Source organism: Ostrea edulis, chromosome 5 (genome assembly GCF_947568905.1).
Source record: "Ostrea edulis chromosome 5, xbOstEdul1.1, whole genome shotgun sequence".
NCBI lineage: Eukaryota > Metazoa > Mollusca > Bivalvia > Ostreida > Ostreidae > Ostrea > Ostrea edulis.
Window position 1 is genome coordinate 40855369 of NC_079168.1, and position 22947 is coordinate 40878315.

Genomic DNA, 22947 nt, shown 5'->3' on the forward strand with positions numbered 1-22947 from the left:
CACTCAGCTGGAAAAATTTATTGTATTTTGCGGAAAATTGAGCATGAAGTTTAGAAGTAAACCTGATAGATAATCATACATTTATCTGATAGTTGGATATCAGTAATTATAACCTTTATATGTTGTAGTAGCTGGCTACTAGTAGCTAATTTTTCCTAGTTCAAGTAGCAGCTGACTACTGGTATAGCAAACTTTTCTTTTAAGTAGCTGGTTACTAGTAGCTAACCTTTTTCAGTTTTAAGTAGCTAGTTACTAGTCGCTAACTTTTCCAGTTTTAAGTAGCTGGTTACTAGTCGCTAACTTTTCCAGATTTAAGTACCGGTAGCAGATTACTAGTAGCTAACTTTTCCAGTTTTAGTAGTTGGTTACTAGTAGCTAACTTTACTTATCTATATACTGTATTGTAGGTAAGGCACAAAACCGGTGTCGATCGCGTACAAGACTGTACACACACGATTCATCTTTGCATTGTTAGGGATGCGATAATGTGATGTTGCACTTTGATCCATTGGACAAAAACTGCATACACGATATCGACCGACCTCATGAACGATTATTTGTATATTTAAAAGTATATGGAGGTGTATTATAATATATTTCACTGTTAAATCAGAAACAATCACTAATGTAACAATTAATGATAAAAGATCGCATACCTTTTATTGCTTAGTCACAGCTGCACTGTTTACGCACTTGTGTATGCATTCCAGCCCCTAGAAATAACTCGACAAATCACTATGATACTGATACTAGCATACACCGTCACTGTGTCTGTATCGTCTCTCTCTCTCTCTCTCTCTCTCTCTCTCTCTCTCTCTCTCTCTCTGTGTGTGTGTGTGTGTGTGTGTGTGTGTGTGTGGCAGTCTAGACATTTACACATGTATGTTGGAGAGTAAGTAGTTTACATGTTAAGTCGGCATAGTGTTATCACTAAGTAAATGCATTGGAAACCACGAACCTGTACATTACCTGACTGTTGTAGATTTAATCGAAAGTACGTATAAGTATAAATTAATTCACGTCAAACGTATATACACATAAGTTAAGTAATTCACGTCAAAAGTATATATAAAAGTGAAATAATTCACGTCAAAAGTACGTATACATTAAGTAATTCACGTCAAAAGTACATATAAGTTAAGTAATTAAAGTCAAAAGTACATATAAGTTAAGTAATTAAAGTCAAAAGTATATATATATAAGTTACGTAATTCACGTCAAAAGTATATATATCACTTAAGTAATTCACGTCAAAAGTATATATATAACTTAAGTAATTCACGTCAAAAGTACATCACGTCTACAGTTAATTAATACATATACATGTACTTGTATGTTTCCGTCAGCTATCATTTTACGTAACATTTGCATGGATTTAGTATTTAATGGCATACACTGTACATGCACAATTTGTCCAAATCAACTTCAATGAAAGTCAATTTCATTATATAGATTTACATTTCCAATGTTTTTTTAACGACTGGGATTCCGAAAGAAATGTAAGTAAAATGTAAATATCAAAAATAAATTTTAATTTTGAAGCATGCTGGCATGAAGTGTCGCAGTTCATATCCTCATGCATTTTCAAAAAATAAAATTTTATAAATGTGCTGTCGTAAACACAAATTTGAAAATTCAAAATTTGCAGTTTTTCATATTCGTCATGTACAACAGCATAATTAAGTAACTGAAAACTAATTTTTCTAAATCTTATCATTAAAGAAACTCGTAGTGGTATTCTATCAATTGCAACTATGATATAAAATATGTTTATTGTAGGCTTTCAAAATATATTTCATATGCAGAATAAATTGTTGCATCTTTTTTTGAAACACCATGTATATGTAAATAAATATTAAATCTTTTATTATGTATGAAAGGTGAGGATAACAGTGATCAATATCTCATAATTCCTGTAAGCAATACAAAATAGAGAGTTGGGCAAACACGGACCCCTGGACACATCAGAGGTGGGATCCGGTGCCTAGGAGGAGTAAGAAGCAAACCCTTCTGTATATTGCGTTTAGCATCCTAATGCAAGTTTGGTATTCCATGTTGATATGACTGGCGGGTCAAGTTGAACACCTTTTAAAATAATGATTACAGAAACAAAATTGTTATTTGTACACAGTAATTTAGTTATTTCCAATTTTGGACCCAGAGGGCATACAAAGAGTACAAAGTTCATAGACATAAATCATAAGAGAGTGATTATCCAGAAGATCGATAAAGAAATAAAAATTTACAAGTTCATGATACGAGGGTGAGTCAATAAGTAACCAGCCTAACTTATTTCCGGTTGAGATCCACCTCTTCATCTTCGATGTAATTGCTCACTAGTGTGATGCACTTAGACCAACGGTGTTCAAGTGACATCAGCCCAAAACTGAAAAAGGCCAGGGTCGTTTCCATTGACCCACTCCTCAACGGCTGTCACAACTTCTTCATCAGACTGGAAATGATGTCCACGGATATCCTTTTTCAAGTTTGGGAATAGGAAAAGTCGCTAGGAGCTAGGTCAGGCAAATAGGCAGGATGTGGTATTAATCCATACACGTTTCGCTCTACAGCATCCATTGCAACTTTGCAAGTGTAGACTCTCGCGTTGTCCTGTTGCAGCAAAACCTAGAGAGTTTACCTCGGCGTTTTTCACGATGGCGGTTCTCAACAGGTCTAGCAAATTTGCATAGTACATGTACACTCCAGTCATTGTACTTCTCTTGGGTAAAAGGTCTAACATGATAACGCCTTTTGCGTCCCAAAATACTGTGGCCATCACCTTGCCAGCAGATGGTTGCGTCTTGAACTTCTTTGGCGTCGAGGACCCAGGCCCTATCCACTGACGAATCTGAGCTTTATTCTCTGCCTCATAACAATGAACCCAAGTCTCATCTACAGTCACCAGACGCAAAAGAAAATCATCTTTTGACCTAAAACGCTTCAACAAGGCGCTACATACTGATGCTCTGGTTGCCATTTCCTTATCGCTAAGGGATTTGGGGACCCAATGGACTGTTAGCTTTCGCATACCTAAACGATCATGTAAGATTGTTGAAACGCTACCATGTCATGTGAAATGCCTAATGCCTGTGCTATTTCTTCCACCTGAATTCGCCTATCAGAATATACCAGACCCCGAACTTTCTTACAAATTTCTTCGTAGGTGGCATCCAGACCTGGCTTCATCTTCTAAAGACGTTCTACCGCGTTTGAATTCCCCTACCCAGAATTTAAACTGAGCATAAGATGGTGCAGAAGACCCATAAACATCGGCTAACTCGACGTGTATTTCCCTGCCTGTTTTACCTTTTAAATACAAGTTACAAATTATAGCACGGTGCTCAACTTTATATGAAAAGCATGCCTTTGCATCACTAACCATGTTTGACATTCGATATCTTATTGAAGAATGACTCGATACGTGTGCAATTTTTTGCCATGCAGGTATAACACATGTATTGAAACAAGGCATGGAAATCGTGACCGTCTCGGTCAATCGGAAATGGGATAGGCTGGTTACTTATTGACCCACCCTCGTAAATCAACTATAACTCTATATGTAATTGGCAATTTTTTCAATAATATTGTTGCTCAAAAGCAGATAAACTTTTTTCTATTACACAGGTTTATAAAATTCTTGCACAAAATGTTCATGGACTCTATGAATGCTTTTAATTCTTAGGTGTTGATATGCTATACAGTCAAATACAAAATGGAATTCATCTTCTACAGACTTGCAGAGAGTATATTTTTTCTCATTTACATATGTTTGTGTGTAACATCCAGTTTCAATAGCCAAAAAATGAGAACTGATTCTGAAATTTGTGAAACAGTGCAAAACATGAGGATTAGAAATTATTGAAAAAAAAATTTGCTCTACAATCTAGTTTTGAATAATAGTTCATAATAGAAAGCGAACAAAGTTACACTAAGTGTGTATTGAAAATGATCACAGGATATCTGAACAAATAGTACTTCGAATACACCTTATTTGGTAGGTATACTGACACAGGAGATCTTCTTTATTTTAAAAATTGTCAAATACGATTTGTCAGGGTTTTTTTTACTCAGACTTAATTATCAACCTTTACCGTAGCATATAATTACATGAAATAATAAGATTTTAATTTAAAATCAATGTTCAAAACATTTAATGAAACAAGATTGTATAGTGTGCCTTTTAATTTAAATTAGTACTAAAAAATAAAAATAAATATTGATTGAACTTTAAAATTTAATTGTATTTGTAAACACTGGGTAAAAGATAATTTGATTAATGATATTTGAGAAACACAAAATATAATATACATCCATCCATGCAAGTTTGATGGAATAAGGAGCGTTTGGGTTGGTCGAAGAGTCAATCTCTGCACATGTTACTATACCAGACAGTACCATCAACATAGGAAAACAACATAAGTAATATATGTCTATGCTAGTTGAATTTACTCCAGCATTTAAAGGTACAGCTAAGTCACATTGAACAAACACATGTAGGTATATTTTGTAAACAGGATAGAATACTAGTGAAAATAATTTGAAAAAGAAAACAATATTGGTTTAGAATCAGATTATTTCACATGTTTTAAAATGTATTTTATTTTTTGTTTTGCTGCTGTTGTTGTGGTAAAAAGCATTTACTTCTTCAGATATCTAAATATTGATTTTCATGATAAGGAACAGTACAGGGGGAGATTTTGTACTTTCTGCACGCCCGTCTGTCACAAAATCTTGTGAATGCTTCTCCTCCTATATGGCTTATCTGATAGACTTGAAACTTTATACAATGCTTCATTACCATTTTGTCAGGACAGGAGGATCCAATCATTTTCCTTACAATTATAGTGGATCTATGAGGGTTGGAAGATGTAAAATAGATTGTGAACACTTCTATATGGTTTATCCGATAGACTTGAAACTTTATACAATGCTTCATTGCCATTTTTACATACATGTGCATATTGTCAGGATAAGAGGATCCAATTGTTTTGAATGTTATCCTAAATGTTATAGTGGATCTGATGGGTGGAGGGTGTAAAATAATTTGTGTAAACTTCTCCTATATCAGAGTTCATAATGTCTATGTTCCTGCCCATGCTTTCTCCTCCATACCATGCAGTACATTAAGGGGAGGAACTTTCATCTGGAGCACTTCCAAAAATCTGAAAAGTCCTCTTCTATGTCAACAGTTCAAAATTTGTAAATGATATCACTTATTCCAATCTGTAATATAATCTATTCGAATACATGTATTACCAATTCAAAATAAATAGGAGATCCAGGTACCAAGGATATTTTGAGAGTCATCAATTTTGCTTCTCTTAAGATAATGTACTATGAAATTCTACCTTTGAACTTTAATATACTCTGTCACTGATGAATAAATATAAATATATTGATATCAAATTGATGATTTTAATTTGAAGTTCATAAAATACAGATATAAAATTCCTCAAAAGTCACATTTTTTAAAGAGTATTCAGCTTCCTTAATAAAGTAACTATGGTTGTAGAACATTTTTCTCATTCTTCTTACTATCCACCATCTTTTGGACTTTCCTACTACTGTAAAGCACAGATTTGACTAGGCCTGCAGTATATATGCTTTTTAAACTTTGGCCTATGCTAGAACTTCTTACAATTTCTGCAATGCCTTTTCTTACATAATCTGCACAGTTGCTGTCAAAAGCTAGCTGTCTGATGATTTCCTCCAGGTCTGGATACTTGCCCGGTCTTCTGTGCATACAAGATAACAGATTTAATTGAACTGTCTTTGGAAGAAGATTCAAATGATGAAACTGCGACACATGATTTGGATACTGCTCCAAAATACCTTGTTTCATGTTCCATTTCACATGTTCATCTTTCAACAAAATCTGTTCATAAAGCTTCCTAAAGTATGCCATATTAGGTGTGACAATGTTAGAAATTTTGTTTTTGTCCTCACCAAACTTCATTCTAAAATCCCCATCGTAGGAGAGGGCAGCAATCTGCTGATACAACTCTTCCTCGGTGAAAGTTTCAGGAAGCAAAAGCAAAGCAGCATGTACCGCATTTTCCAGATTGATCTGAATAGCCGAGCACAATTCTACTTTGGTGGGAGGAATGAGAATTCGGATTGGTTTGTGCATTCTTCCACTGACATACAAGGTGCTCCAGTCCAGCAAGTCTATTATTACTTGCTTTGTGCTAATCACTCCGTATTTTATTTCTCTTCCCGCACACTGCACTTTGGTATTGAAATACACAGCTGCGCCATATTTCTCCTGAATTTTTGCCACTTGTTTTGCTCCCAAATATTTAAGAAATGAATAGTGTTTCCTGTTTTGTTTGATATTCTGCTGATGCCACCGGTATGAATCATCAACAACAAATATCAAATCAATCATATTTCTCTGTATTTGAGCGTCACTTTGACCCATCTGTTTAAACACACCAGAACCATAGGCAAATGCCATTTGTATCCCCCCGGGAAACTTTTCCAACACGGCTTCATAGTGATCCAACTTACTAGAAGTTGCATAGTGTCTCAAATGACATCTTGTGCAGCAAAACGAAAGTCGAGATAAAACAGACCACGTCATTTTTCTCTTTCAAACACACCAACCGAGTCCACTTCTGAATTCTTCAGGTGATCAAGCTGCTTTTTGCCCAGTCTATATTGGTATTCTATTCTTAAAGTGTCTCTTCTTGGCAAGTTTGCATTTTTGCGAAACTCGCTACGAATAACCTCCCTTAAACCTGGTTTGTCTTTTGAGAGTTTCAAGAACTGTTTGTAGAGGCTTAAAATCTGTAGCTGTATTTGACTATGTTTTGGCATGTCAACATTTATTTTCCAGTCTGAAGCAGAAAATGAAATACGTACAATTCAAACATTTTAAAATAATCAATACTTGTCACTTTAGATTCTAAACATAGATTCAAATTTTCTAAGTCTTACTTTATGTTCTGAAAGATTACTAGTATATTAGTAATGAAAATTAAGAATCCACTTGAACACTTTGTCAAATCTGAGGAGAATCTCTGACAGTTTGGTCCCTTGATGATTGGGACCATTGAACTACAGTGCAACAAAATTATTTTATCTCTATTAAAAGCAGACAGAGAAAAAGATGTGAATATCCTGGAATGGCCGGGTTTGGAACTGAGCGACACCGTGAGGAGGGCAGAGGAACAAGAGGAATGGCGAATGCTGATTGTCAGATCGTGTGGTGCCCCAACAGTCCCCAGGAATATGGGATAGATATCAAACTAAGGCCAATAGTTTGGCTTTTAGATTGTTTGACACTTTTCAACCCCCCCCCAAACTATTCCAGTTGATTGTGGTGCATGGTAGAAAGTTGAATTTTTAGGTAGCTGTTGAGGTACTGATCCGAGAGGCTTTGTCTGGGGAGGTATTCACCGTATTGCTTATGACATTAACTGAGGTTTCTGAATTTTAATCCATAAATAGAGGGGGAACTCTCTATTTGTCTCTCTATATATATATATTCTATTTATATCTATTTATTCAGATACCTGTGATGACATGAGGCTGATATTAATATTAATGACTTCGTCATTGTTTAAAATATTAAGTCTTTGAGTATCATAAATAAAGTTTTTGGCATTATCCTGTTATTTACTTCGTGAATCAAATAAGTTTGACGTTGTGGTCAATATCATCTGTGTACATGTATACGACAACTATTACACTTTCTAAGTTTACATGTACGTGTAATTCTACACATTTCAACTCCTTTCATTTGGGTTAGTGCAACTTAAATTGATTTCAAGAACTTGCATTGCTATTTACTCCTGTTATTTGCTTCGCTTTGTATAAAAACGTGCCATTTTCTTGATTTGTTCTCTTTTTATCTTGATCCCCCCAAAAATACCAAGCCCCATTTTTATGTTACTCTCCCAAAGAAACCCTTTTCCGGGGAAATCTTCCCCTTGGAATGCTATTTAGAATGAACTGGTTTAGCATATATATACTCCTGTTATTTGTTTTGATTCTGTATATATATATATATACTCATGTTATTTACGTCACAAAGCAAATAAATTCCAAGGTTTTGAGTAGATTTAAAGAACTTGCGTCGCTATTTAATATATATATTTACTCCTGTTATTTGTTTCACCTCTGTATTTGTTATGATTGTTTTGTACAGAATGGAATAAATCAATGAGTCGCACAGACCCAAAATGAAAGGAGTCAATATATGTGGAATTAAAGTCAGAAAGTGTAATAGTTATCGTACACATGTAAACAGATGAAATTGACGTTAACCAGTCTGTTAACGTCAACAACGTCAAACTTATTTGATTTGCAAAGTAAATAAGTTAACCTAATTCATTTTTTCATCTGTCAGTATACTTGAGTGGCCGAGTTGTCTTTTACAAATTGCCCATGGGTAGAACTGTGCAAATTTTGGGACGAGTATTGCCGAGGAAATTCTAACTAATCCTCTCGAGCATTAACTAAGCATCAATCTTACAATATTTTATTGACAGAACAAAGTGTTGCTCTTTAGACAACAAAAGCCTTACCATGCTTAAAATAGTGCACCAAATTTCAGGACAGAAGTTTAGGAACTGGGGTGATCATGTTCCATGTTCTGCGTCCTCTGTTCAGTACTGGTCTCCTGACCCGAGTTGATGACAAGAACCAGTCCACAGTTAACGGTAATGCGTACACGTTTCTGTGGAGCCACTTCCAGCTTCTTCGATAAAAGATTCTACCAAGGAACATTTATTTCACACTCACTATTGTAAGATGATATGGTTAGCAAATTAATGTATTCTAAATACAAATAATCAATATTTACCCATTAGGAAACACTGCTCAATTCCGAAATAGTTTGTGTTCGAGTTAATCATTAATAGTTATAAATAGATTGAGGTATTTATAGAAAACACATTGATGACAGGGTGAATACTTCATTTTTCAGCAAACTACAAACAGGGCGTGTATGCAGCAGCCAGGTTCGATGCCAGGGGACGTAATTCATCTCAATGTAGGGGGATCAAGGTGGGCAGAATTTGTGTTGCTTTATTGTGTATCTCGATCCATTGCATCTATCTGCATCTGTCTGCTCTGTTAAAAAAAGTTGAAATATTCTGACAGGTACAGCACAATCTCTTGAATTGGCTATATAGCTTTATAAAGCTATTTGAAGTAGCTTGATTAAGCTAGTTTATAACCTTTGACAATTGTGAATCAAATTTCTCCCTAAGGGACATAATTTAAGAATTATTTTTTGTTTACAATGAGTTGTTCAGACTTCAAGGATGAAATATGTTCACTCAGTGAAATTCGACTTAAATATGCTTTTAGAAACTAATTTGATAAAAGATTTGAAATAGCTAAAGTTATTTCAAATAGTTTTATCAAGCTATATATAGCTTAATAAAGCTCTCTAGCTAAATCAAGAGACTGGGTGAGGTTACATGAGAATTTTATAATTCTGAGGTTTTGATTTACTCTAGGTTTTCAACATCGAGGCACACTCTATCATGGATTCCAGATTCATTCTTTACAAGGTAAATCACTCGAATATACCACAGGAAAATTATTGGGCCAATGTCTATACATTTTTTTAAATGGAAAAACCAGTGATAGTGCCTGTAATAATAACAGTATGGGTCTAAATGTTTTTTATAATGGGGTGGTATGGAAGAGACCTGTAATATTATTATAACAGACATAATCACAGTTTTTGAAAAGCAGATTGGGACATTTTGCTGTTTAAAACGTGATTATCCCTCTTTAACAAGAAAGTAAACATTACCATAAACAGGTGAAAATAATGGCAAATCCTGTGCAATGCTAAATAAGTGCATGACACACTCTCAACATCATGCAAATTGTTTATAAAATTGACAACACATCGTGAGTGTTTTTGTTTTGGTTTATATATTTGCAGAAGTATCAAACACTTTAGCACTTTTTCTTCTTTTCACTTGAAACACAAAAGAGATGTATACTCCTCGGGTGTTTTTCTCGGTCGTACGAGATATATCAGTCTGATTAAAATCAAACCTCTCCCTTCACTCGATATACGGACAATCACTGTGTGGGAGCGATTGTCTGTATATCGAACAAAGTGAGAGGTTTGGTTTTAATCAGACTGGAAATATACAGTATATTTATTCTCACTAAAGAGGGATAATTGCATTTTTGCAGAACATCTCGTTATAGGGGAAGTGTTCCCAACCTGGCAAGTTATGAATCCCATGAGTAATGAGATGATTTAAAGTCCATTGTTGTGGATTTGAAAATAATAGATCTGGGTCTCATGTGCTTTTGCTGTAGCAGATCCAATACATCACGGGTCTAAATAGCAGCTCATTGACAAGCTTTTTCTGCCTGGCTGTCGGCAAGTGCTGATGTGTGTTGTATTGTTTTTGTATGTGTGTCCTATGAACTTTTTTTTATACATCAGCAAGTCTTTGAGTATTAACCTGCAGGAATTATCCCCTGTTGATGTCCTAAGGGAGAATTAACCGAAAAATGACTATAACATTATACATCGCTGATGTTAGTGAGATTTATGTTGGTTTCAAAAGGAGTCTAATTGGCAAATTTAACGTGTACTTGAAATGAAAGGAACTACAGATACCTATATTTTGGATAAATTAGCTTTTAAAATATAGTAAGAGTAGGCATGGGGGAAAATTTTTAGTCGGAGAGCTTTATTGTCAGTCAGTATGGAGAGAGATAACATTCTTTTAAATTTCAGTCTGAGTTAATTTTAAAACATATTACATACGTATGTATTATGTTTGTATGTATCCATTGAAATTCTTGAAAACTAGGAACATGCAACACAAATACAGATCAATTGCAATTTGCATGTGCATTCCTTTTATTAAAAGAAAAAATACATCATAGACCAGTACTATATTGACATTGAAGATGTTTTGTTCGATAATGCCATTTATTTATACCCTGATAATCATTTTGAACATTTTTTTCAGTATGCTGAGTGGCAGGATATCTTCCCAGATGGATGAAACTGGTGCAGTAAGTACAACTGCTGCAGTTATTGTAAATAGAACTAAACAATAATTAACCTTGATTATGTCTAGTAGTAACACTTAGCAGTGTTCATTAACACTATATTAACCTTGATTACATGAATGTAATTAGCAGTGTTGAAATTTATTTCATGGAGTGATTTTTTTCCTTTTCAGATTTTTATAGACCGAGACCCAGTGATATTTTCTGTGATACTGAATTTCATGAGAACTAAGGAAGTAGATTTTGGGTAAAAGATTTATTTTCACATTAATTTTTAGTTATTTCAAGTAAAACTATTTTATGATGTGATAGAACATCCCAGTCTATATACTTGTAGAGTACCCTGTTTAAATGTGTCTTTTGATGATGCCAGATAGAAATATTTTCATGTGTATGTGTGAATGCATGAATTGTACACATACCATCGATTAATAAGGGAAAATACGCACAAAACAAACTGTGATTAACACAGTGCTTTTGGGTATTTTGTGTAGTGTTTAATTCTACAATTTCAGTACTGTGAAGAAATTGCTCTGAAATTTAAATTGACATTATGCTTGTTGATTTTCTTGATTTACCGTTCCAGAAATGTTGACATATCAGCCCTGAGGCATGAGGCGGAGTATTTTGGCATTACCCCCTTAGGTACATGTTTTATTTATTTTCAATGGTTGCCATATTCATTCCATATCTGTATGATGTAGCTGTTAAATAGCCTGTATCAAAGTAATGAAAACAAATGGTTTCATCGTTTTTCAGGGCATCAAATTTGATTTTTAGATAATAGAACTTACACGCTTATGGAAAGCTACTCCGTGAGCAATAACCCCTGTACTTCATTGATCATTTGATGTCATTGTTGGGGGAAATCTTGAAAACAAAAACATTTAGTACATAAATATTCCATTATTCATTGACAAATTATGTAACTACAGCATATTAACAATGATTTCTAATGTGTATATAATACGTGTATGGTATACAGTGTGTTGGAAATAATATAAATATGTGTGCAAGTCAGCTATTAATGTTTTATGCTCATGCATGTTCAAAATTTGTAAACATTTGAAGGAGAAAAAACCTCGATATGAATGATACCTCATCTATATATTTACATACATGTTAGGTACATCAATGCATCATGAAAGTGTACCCAATGTTCACTATGAAAATGACGACCTTGCCATTGTTTTACAGTGAGGCGGCTAACATTGTGTGAAGACCTGGACCAGGCCTCCTGTGGTGATGTATTATTCCATGGATATCTAAACCCACCAGGTTAGTACATTCATGTCGCAAGAGTACCGAGTAGTTCAAACTTCATATACTATATACTGAATACTTATACATGTGGAATCCTGTGAGTATCCGGGTTAGAATAGGTCATCAGTATCCCTTGCTTGTTGTAAGAGGCGACTAAATGGGGCGGTCCTTTGGATGAGACCGCAAAAACAGGTCCCGTGTCACAGCAGGTGTGGCATGATAAAGATCCCTCCCTGCACAATGGCCATAAGCGCCGGGCATAGGCCTAAATTTTGCAGCCCTTCACCGGCAGTGGTGACATCTCCATATGAGTGAAATATTCTCTCGAGGGACGTCAAACAATATTCAATATTCAACTTATACATGTACATGTGGAAATGAAACAAAAAAGTAATCTCTCATGATTTCATGTTCGTTTATACCATGTATCTGTACTTTTTTAGTTTAGTTTGAAACGTTTTTAAGCAGGGTAACTAATTAGGAAAGAAAATGAACTTGTACAGGTATATTTCTAACATTGATGGAAACCAAAGTACATAGCTGCTGCAAGTTACATGTTCTTCCTGACAGCGCTGTCAACAACACAAACCATCCCCTCCTCCTTACACTCATCAGTGTAAAGTGAAGGGGGATAGGGTAAATAAAGAGAAGGGAATGGTTTTAATCAGACAGCGCTGTTGATTGTAAATAATGTAATTTGATTACAGAACCACCAGTACCTCCTTCATCGTCCGAGAAGAAAAGACATTCCGTTTCTGTTGTTGATGTTGGGGCATCAGGTACTTCTGCTACCCATGCAAGGAGCTCCAGTAACATGTCACGGTACCCATGGATTTTCAACATCCATCTAACTTAGACTGAGTTGTGTGTGTGTATATATATATATATATCCAAATGTGAAAAATTGCCTCAGTGTCCGGTAATCAATATATATATATATATATATATAAGGGCTCTCTTTGGTCCGCCAAATTACGGATGTTTTTTTATTTGTAAATTAATCATGTTTTGTGCAAGAATCCTGATGCAAATTTGGATAGCTGTTATTTTGAATTTGATCAACATGATCTATATTTGGGATTATGATGTAATGAAGATGATGTTTTCCCCGCATTTTCAGTATTTTGTCCAAAAAATTGTAATTTTTCACAAAGTATTTTATTCTCAGGACCAAGTTGCTCAAAGGTTAGTTAAGTTTAACTGACAGTTAACGTCTAGTTATCACTGTATAAATGTAAGAGTTAATGACAAGTTAACTGTTAAAGTTAACTAACCTTCGTGCAACTGCGTCTAGAACATAAATTTTTTCCAGTCTACTTAAGTACATTCAGAGCTGTACTCTATGCTTTTTTAATAAAGAAAACAATATTAGGGGGGCAGGGGGCACAATATGCAACTTCTGAGATATCAGCTCTTCTGTGATAGAGATACGCTCAGTGTTCTGTTGAACGCTTGAGTGGGTACAAGATGTATACATATACTATAGACTAACTATGAAAATACGGATAAAAGTAATGAAAGTGTTAATTTTGTTTATATCAGTAGTTGGTATACATTAAACTGATCATATCAAGGATAATATTTGATTGAATTAGGCCATCAAATTAAATATGAAATTATTTTTTATTTCCTCTTCTGCACGAGTGATATTTTAATCAAAGAAAAATGGTGATTATCGATTTTTGTTTGAGATATTTTATTATTAAATACTAATAGACTTGCAAATATTGTGTGTCCCTGCAGTTTGGGTGGTTGCATGATGTCTGATAATCGGCGTTTATGCAATATATGAAAGCAGCGATAAGCATTTGTACCCACCGCATGTGGACGTTAGTATGTTTTGCATCTCACTGTGCATAAGAGTTCCACAAAGGGAAAGAACTATTGGGCAACTCAGAAATTACGTATTACTTTATTGCTTAATATCTTTATTTATCACTTGTTTACTCCTTTATCCAGTGGATATCACCTATTACATAAATTCTAATTATTACACTAATGTTTTCCTAGTGGTGGTGGTGGAGGGTAACACAGGGGAAATGTATTTTCTTACAATTTACTGTTTGTGTATCATTAAGTTGTGCTGTCACTGTATAAAATACATTATGCAGGTAAGCTGACATTTTTGCCAAATTGAAAGACTTAATGCTGTGAATGCTTAGGTGACCACTATGGCCCAAGGTTCTCTTGGTACTAAATAGGAGTTAAATTAAGAAACTGCAACTCTTTTTATGTTGTGCTTTCTAAATGACAAAAAAATGAGCATCGGAGACAAATTGTGTGAAAATGTATTGGACATAATAATCATGAAATAAACTTAAAGTAAGATTTAGTTGGGGTTTTTTTAAGTTTAAAAAGTTAGCATTTACATGTATATAGGGACCAAGAGAGGCTGTTATTTAACATTGCATATGAATCAATATCATAAAACAAAAACTTGTAGGAATGAGGTCCAGAGCCCACGATCTTCTCGCCCTATGTCTGACGTGTGTAACCCTCACCAGGCCGGTGAAATTGGACCAGTCCGTCCAGCTTCAGAGGTTCTGTCCTGCCACTCAGCTATTGTAAATAAAGTACACACTCCCCACAGTAAGTACGAGATGCTCAGCTGTTGTAAATAAAGTACACCCTCTCCACAGTAAGTACGAGAGATTTATATCTTCCTTCATATTTGCATTTTTGCTTTTGTACATGTAGTTTTTGGTAGTGTTTATAAATTTTATTAAGTATTTTAACATTTATTTGATTACCAATAAAAAGGAAACAAGACAGTCACTTTTCATAATGTCCCATGAAATTGCAGATCAGGGGCCATACATGTATTTTATGTGTATCTGATTGTCTGTCTTTTTGCAACTTTTAACATGGGTTACAATTTTTTAATGACTTCATAATTGGTTAAAACTTGAAAGTCAAGATGAAAGCTATGCAAAGTCTATAAATATTAAAGTTGTGTGCCAAGGTCAGTTTTGCCCCTATTAAATAGTTCATGCTAGGGGTCATGATTCATGAGGGGTTTTTTTTGTTGCTTTTTCAGATCAGGTTGATTCATTAAAAGCTACAATGGTGAGAGGTCATCACAATTGGCTTTGTGTGGCTTACCCTCATTTTGTATGTTGCTTCAGGTAAAATTATATGCTTTATTACATGATGTTGAGAATCATTAATCTAACCTTACATGTAATTGTGGATTAAATTTGAGTGTACTCATGCTTGTAGAATGAAGGACTCGGCGGGCTGGCAGTTGAGATGGACTAGTCCCTACATGGATGACGTTGTAGACAGGGTAGCTATCAATGCTAAGGTTTTGAATCCTGACAACCCGAACAAAATGGTGGCTGCAGCCATGGGTAACCTGATACAGCTGTGGAGTGTAGCAAACGACGGAACCAGCAGGGAGATCGGTGAATAGTCTACAATTATGAATAGCCTAAGAAAAACCTGCAAGACAATAAAACCTGTTACACGTATTTATGAAAGTGGTTTTCCTTGCATTTATTTGAAAACTTGTATTCTGTTTACAGGAAAGTTCAGTCTGAATGTGTCAGTAGATTCCCTGTTCTTTATTGGAAGTCAATTAGTGGCCCTGAGTCGGACAGGAAAAGTGGGGGTGTGGCATGCCATGACTCAGCACTGGCAGGTAACCATATGAAAAGGCAAATCATGATCAGGCATTTAATGTTCTTCCAAGACAAGCTGAATGTATTTTTTTAAAATGTGCACAATGTGCTTACAGATCCAAGATGTCGTTCCAGTTTCAAGCTATGACACAGCGGGGTCTTTTTTGTTGCTAGGTTGTGAGAATGGCTCTATCTATTACATAGGTAAGTTCATGTACAACTTTATATGTGTAAGTCTACATCAATTAAATGATGGATGTTAGGATGAATTGATTGTAGATTAACATTTTAAGCATTCTACGTTCAGATATGCAGAAATTCCCCTTGAGGATGAAGGACAATGATCTCCTGGTGACTGAGCTGTACAAGGACCCATCTGAAGACATGGTCACTGCTCTCAGTGTTTATCTCACACCAAAGACAAGTCAGTATCTCGCACAAGTCATTCCAAGACTTATAAAATACAGTTATCTCACGTCAAAGACAACTCAATATCTCACACAAGTCATTCCGAGACTTATAAAATACAGTTATCTCATGCCAAAGACAACTCAGTATCTCACACAAGTCATTTCGAGACTTATAAAATACAGTTATCTCACGCCAAAGACAACACAGTATCTCACACAAGTCATTCCGAGACTTATAAATGCAGTTATCTCACGCCAAAGACAACACAGTATCTCACACAAGTCATTCAGAGACTTATAAATACAGTTATCTCACGCCAAAGACAACACAGTATCTCACACAAGTCATTCCGAGACTTATAAATACAGTTATCTCATGCCAAAGACAAGTCAGTATGTTGCACAAGTCATTCCAAGACTTATAAAATGCAGTATCTCACGTCAAAGACACGTCAGTATCTCACACAAGTCATTCCGAGACTTATAAAATGCAGTATCTCACGTCAAAGACACGTCAGTATCTCACACAAGTCATTCCGAGACTTATAAAATGCAGTATCTCACGTCAAAGACACGTCAGTATCTCACACAAGTCATTATGAGACTTATAAAATACAGTTATCTCACGCCAAAGACAACTCAGTATATTGCACAAGTCATTCCGAGACTTATAAAATGCAGTTTTATCAACTATGTAGTGTAAAGACCAATTCATGCACAAATATTTACATTTCCAATGTTTCTGTCTTCAATATATCTCTACAAATTGTCATGAATTTGCTGCAGTTGTGAACAAAGCATGCATGAATCTTGATAAATACAGTAGTATGTCTAATTTAACGGATAAAAATTCTGACAGAAATGAAAGTAGGATGTAGATATAAGAAATAAACTGCAATGCTTCACGCTAGCATACTTTTTACGAAGTGCTAACGCTCTTCATGAAGTATGCCGACGTGAAGCGCCACAATTCAAACCCTCATGTATTTTCAAAAAGGAAATTTATTTCTGAAATATACACTGTGTATGCACATGAATATTACCTAAACAAAACTTGAATGTTAAGTACATTATACATTAAAAACTCTTTCTAGTCATTGAGCAGCAAGAGGAGAGGACTTATATAGGCAGTGCACTTTTATAGGCAGTGCCTGCTGTCCAATCCAATCATAATAAAATACTGTTTAAATTAGAATTAAAATTGATCAGCATTGAATTGATACTACAGGTATCAGTGGTAACTGGATAGAGATAGCCTATGGTACCAGCTCTGGAACAGTGAGAGTGATTGTCCAACATCCAGAGACCGTGGGAAGTGGACCTCAGCTATTCCAGACATTCACAGTTCACAGGAGTCCAGTCACCAAAGTGATGCTGTCAGAAAGAAACCTAGTGTCAGGTATCAATTCAGGGGAAGTAACCATTGTCAGATATGCATTGCATCCAAAAATAAAATATTTGGCATTTAAAATCATGAATGTGAAATGACTTTCCTTTCTTTTAAAATTTTGGCATCAAAGTACAATGTACATGTGATTTTGCCTCTGACAACAAGTTTGTCATTCAGTTGTATAAACTATGTTTATAAAATATTAATTTTTTTCTACTTCTAAAGAGCCTCTGGAATTTTTTTAAAATCAAACTTGGCACAATACATGTACATCATTGGGCGAGGAATGAATTCAACGAAAGGGTTATGACCTCTTCTATGTCCCATTCTGGGTTGAAAAGAAATGGATCTATGGAGACAAATTCTTCTCAAGAATAACTCTTATGGTGTTGTCACAATAAGGGCACAGAGTATTTCAAGGAGTGTATTGAAAATGAAAAAAATAAACAATCGTCTTTAACAACTACATGTCTACAACTTTAAAATCCTAATGTTGTTAAGATCTTGTTTAGAGGGCGGAGGGGCATAGGATTTTTTGCAGTAACAGTTAGGTGACTCCTCTGAGTATTATGACTCGTGTGCCTCTGGTAGTCATATTTGTTTTTTCACTCTTTTTGGTGATCTTTTGTAGTGTGTAGCGAGTACAATCACGTTAGAACTTGGAGTGTGACCCGCTTTAGAGGAATGATCTCCACTCAGCCAGGGTCCACTCCTCTGGCCTCCTTTAAAATTGTCTCCCTTGAAGATGTAGACCCAATTGTCAGCTATTCCGCAAGCAATGATATTGGTAAGTAGTGAGGAAGTCATTCTGTGAGTTAATGGAATTTTTGTAATCAAGATAATTTATTTTAACATGCATATTTGTTTAGGTTTGCTACAGTTCACTTCTTGCTAAAGCTTTAAACTTCATGTTTGTAGTTTTGAACATTATTCATTCCATCGTATCACTGATGATGCTTTGATTCTGTGTTGTGTTGAACAGGTCCCTATGGTGAGCAGGATGATCAGCAGGTGTTCATTCAGAAAGTTGTACCAGAAACGAATCAGCTCTTCATCAGACTCTCATCGAATGGACAGAGGTATGCACAAAAGTTTTTCTGTGAAAGAATTTTCCACGTTTTAAAGTTTGGTAAAAAAAAAAAAAATGACAACATGATTCAAGTAACTTGATTCTACATTGTATGTGTATTCAGGGTCTGTGTCGTAAAGTCAGTGGATAATTGCAATATCAGTGCTTTCTGTGTTCATGAATGTGAAGGCTCAAACCGCATGGGTTCTAGACCTCGAAGATACCTCTTCACAGGACATTCCAATGGTGCCATTCAGGTAAAGTGTGTATATATGTTGTCTTATGTTTGAGTATAATACTATTTGACAATTAATTACACATTCAGGTAAAATAAGTGTGCATGCAGTCAGGTAAATAAGTATGCATGTTGTCTGGTATTTGAGTTTAAAATTTCCTGACATTAATTACACAATGTAATACCATTCAGGTAAATAAGTATGCAGGTAAATAAGTATGCATGCAGTTTTATGTTTGAGTTTAATATTACCTGTAGTGAAAGTTAATTACACAATGCAATGCCTTTACATTATTACCTCTCAAAAATGTCAAAATCCACCTACACATACCATTATTATGTTTCAGAAGCAAACTTGCATACATAAATTATGTATATTACATCTTCATATCATTATATGAAGTAATATATGTACATTGATTAATTAAATCACTGACAAAAGTCAGACATTTGGAAGTCTGTACACATAATCAACATATAATAGTGCATATTCTGTTTTGAACCTCTTTTGATTTTTCAGATGTGGGATTTAACTACAGCTCTAGATAAAATGGTTAAAATTGATCAAGGTTAGTACATACACATTTTTTTTGTGGTAGTAGGTCAGTTATTTTTAGATCATCAAATTATACCCCAGTAAACGAAATTTAGGGGGTATATTAGAATCAGCATGTCTGTCTGTATACATGATTTTGTCTGCATGTTCTAAGAAACTAGTGCATGGATGTTTCTGAAAATGTGTACACTCATTACTCACCATATGAAGATGTGCACCTGCTATATTCATATTGATTGGACAATTTTTCTTTTTTCTTCTTATGGACTTGGGTCATTTTTTAAACTTAAAAGAGTATATCTTAAAAATTCATGGAGAGTTCATACCCTAGCAATTTTTAAACCATAAACCAAACCAAGAGAAATGATAATAAACGATTCAATTCTTTGAAAATCCTATCCATTGGTATAGTGTTTATATTGAGCATCACTGGAAATATCTTAATATTTGATTGATTCATTGATTTTTTTTAAAACAACATTTTCAATAAAAAATAAAATATACTAGATGACCATTTGAGTAGACAACTTCTGGTTTGATCTGAGGAAGTCTGTTTTATCCATTATATAGTGTACCCCACGGGGGGTATCAGTCCAGAAAGGACAGTTCTAGTTTTGATTTTGATGATTTATTTTTGCACCAAAAATTAATCTACAATGATTCAAATATTTCTGGAAATGTTTTAGGTGCTGGTGTTCACATGTGTCCACCTGTCAGTTTTAGTTTACTGTTACTGGTGATATGTACAGTCTTTAGGTGTATACAGTGACAATTGTGTATTTTTAAAATGTATAGGTCACTGGTGATATATTATGTACTGTATGTTTGTGTACAGTGATCATTGTGTATTTAAATGTATCGTTTAAATTTGGCAGGCATAGTAAAGGAAGGTGGACCGACTGCTAAAGAACTGGTCAAACTTCTGGAGCAGTGTGACCTTTCTTCGTCAAGGTCACCCACTCCCTGTGTCAGTCCGTCACCCTCTGTGTTAAACATTGCTCCATCTCAACCAGGATCAACGGGTAGGGTGTACAAGATTTACTTCACAAGATTTAGTTCACTGGTAGGGTGTACAAGATTTACTTCACTGGTAGGGTGTACAAGATTTACTTCACCGGTAGGGTGTACAAGATTTACTTCACCGGTAGGGTGTACAAGATTTACTTCACTGGTAGGGTATGAAAGATGTACTTCACTAGAATTGGGAAATTTGAAATTCATATATGACGATTAATATGTGGACATGTTTTATTGTCAGATACTTGTTCCTGACAATGGGATTAGGTCCAAGACTTCTCCACTCTAATCCATACACCTACAAGAGTTATTGTAGGCTAAGAATAATTGATCTTCAGATTCTCAAGCACTACCTCATCGAGCTAAAATAAATACTTCCTCAATTTTTAAACACATTTACGAACTTTCAGTGCAATAGAATATCCGTATATTTCTTAGGTTAAAATGATGGAATATATGCATAATCATAATATAACTACACATGTGTACAATTATATTTTTTTTAAATGATGACAATGAAACTAAATTTATGCTTTTACAAGTAAAATGAATTCAGTGGAATGTAATTCATTCCCATGATTTCTCAATGAAGTCTGAACAGAGGGGAGCATTTTTATAGTCTAAGAGTTACACTGTATATAGGGATTGTATATTTAAACTTTTGAACATCATAGAAAATTTACAAGTGTACATCAACCCAGGCATCCATTTTTATTTTTTTTTGGTATCAAGTGTTCTTAAGATGAAGAAGGTAAATCAAATATCTCTATCTCTTCAATAATGAAAACTCTGTGGAAGTGTGTGGGGGTTTTTTTTCTTCGGGGGGGGGGGGGGGGGGTCCTTATAAATCCAAGGACAGCTAAGTAAAAGATTTTTAAAAACCTGCTTATCACATTAAATTTCAGCCTGAGAATCATCTGCCTGATTAAATCATATCTTGGATCTTCTCTCAATTTGATATACCGGTATCATAGCTACATGTCAAATCAAGAGCAGGTCAAAGATCACATTTTAATTAGGTTGGAGAATCATGAGATTAATTTTTCCTAACATTCGTTTTTTTTGGTAAATTATTTTCTAAAATGAATAAAAATTATCTGCAGCAATAGTTAATGACTTGTTTGAAAGTGATTGGAAAAGGTTATGGTTGGGGAATGATAAATATAAGTAAATGTTTGAATAACTTTTACATTTGAAGGTCCCTGGATAATGCAGTCAGAAAGAGACAATGTTGGAGAAGGGGCCACAGGAGGGGATTACATGGAAACCGTGGAAACTGACACACAGGTCACTCGGATATAAACACGAATCCAAAAATATTGAAGACTCATTCATGATTGTGATAAATTGAGTTGCACGAATATGATTACGGCAGTAAACGAGACATTTTCTGTTTCACATTACCCATGATTTTGCTTTCTGATACTTTCTTGTGGCATTGTTAACTTGCCATTATAATGGACTTCTACAGATCTGCTTGTCATTGTTATGAACATTGTTTTGAATTTTCCATTTGAAATACACTTTGTTCAGTTCATTATTTTATTGTGAATTGCATCCTCAGATACTCGTGTTTGATTTCGTCTCTCTGAATAGGGAAACTAAATTAACCATGGGTATCCCACATTCGGTGGATTGTAGAGTAGGAAATTTGAGTGGATGATCAAAGAATTCCTATTCACATTTATTTTAACTGTGTATGAAATTTTTCAGAAAAGTATACAATTGTGTTGAGAGGCATAATTTTTTTTCTCTCAAACGTAACACTGTGATGTTATATTTTTTGCTGTAACTATTTTTTACAAAATTTGTTGTTACATCATTGTTTGTAAATACCTGTTATTCCATATTAAATGGCTATACAATAAAAATTGTGTTTGATACTTCAATGTTGGGATGGACTGGGTAAATGAAAGGAGAAAAGAGAGAGATGGAGACTCACCCCTTCCCTTCTCTTAATACCGGTGTCATCTATTGAACCTCAGGATATTTTGAACCCGGGTTCAAAATATTGCTGCGATATATTGAACCCCCATATAAAATATTGAACCCAGGGTTCAAAATGTTATGGCCATAATATTTTGCACCCCCTTAAGTACATTTATAGTCAAAAGACTAGGGGTTCAAAATGTTGTGGTGTTGAAATGAACCTCCTGATTATACACCCACAACAAAGTTGTAGGGGGGTATACTGGAATCAGGTTGTCCTTCCGTCTGTAGACGCAATGGTTTCCGGGATCAAGTGCACTTCACATGAAGATCGAAGTGGCAATATGGTTTCCAGCATTACCCTTTCCACTTCGTCACCATATACATATGGACTACCCATGGGATGAAGATGTTCCCTATTGAATTTGGGATCAAAAGGTCAAACACACTCCTA

The 22947-nt window shown here is 34.9% G+C and overlaps 2 protein-coding genes across 2 annotated transcripts; one reads left to right on the forward strand and one right to left on the reverse strand.

The window, feature by feature from the left end:
- Positions 1-5401: 5401 nt before the first annotated feature.
- On the reverse strand, positions 5402-8671 carry LOC125650865 (phosphatidate cytidylyltransferase, mitochondrial-like). Its single transcript, XM_048879423.2, has 2 exons — positions 8532-8671; positions 5402-6839 (listed from the first exon to the last, which is right to left on the reverse strand). Exon 2 carries the CDS (start codon positions 6581-6583, stop codon positions 5501-5503), a length of 1083 nt encoding a protein of 360 aa, XP_048735380.1. The 5' UTR covers positions 6584-6839; positions 8532-8671; the 3' UTR covers positions 5402-5500.
- LOC125650864 (BTB/POZ domain-containing protein KCTD3-like) lies at positions 8561-22435 on the forward strand. Its single transcript, XM_056166229.1, has 21 exons — positions 8561-8666; positions 8933-9012; positions 9471-9524; positions 10962-11007; positions 11178-11251; positions 11591-11649; positions 12202-12282; positions 12975-13089; positions 14711-14856; positions 15305-15392; positions 15487-15671; positions 15792-15907; positions 16004-16091; positions 16195-16311; positions 17526-17696; positions 18319-18474; positions 18670-18766; positions 18881-19013; positions 19512-19560; positions 20423-20569; positions 21763-22435. Exons 1-21 carry the CDS (start codon positions 8640-8642, stop codon positions 21864-21866), a joined length of 2133 nt encoding a protein of 710 aa, XP_056022204.1. The 5' UTR covers positions 8561-8639; the 3' UTR covers positions 21867-22435.
- Positions 22436-22947: the final 512 nt, after the last annotated feature.

Coding starts and splice junctions, on each gene's coding strand:
- LOC125650864 (XM_056166229.1), top strand. CDS start 8,640: ATGACAAGAACCAGTCCACAGTTAACG. Junction 8,667..8,932: donor GAACCAGTCCACAGTTAACG/GTAATGCGTACA, acceptor TTCATTTTTCAG/CAAACTACAAACAGGGCGTG. Junction 20,570..21,762: donor ATCTCAACCAGGATCAACGG/GTAGGGTGTACA, acceptor TTACATTTGAAG/GTCCCTGGATAATGCAGTCA.
- LOC125650865 (XM_048879423.2), bottom strand. CDS start 6,583: ATGACGTGGTCTGTTTTATCTCGACTTTCGTTTTGCTGCACAAGATGT.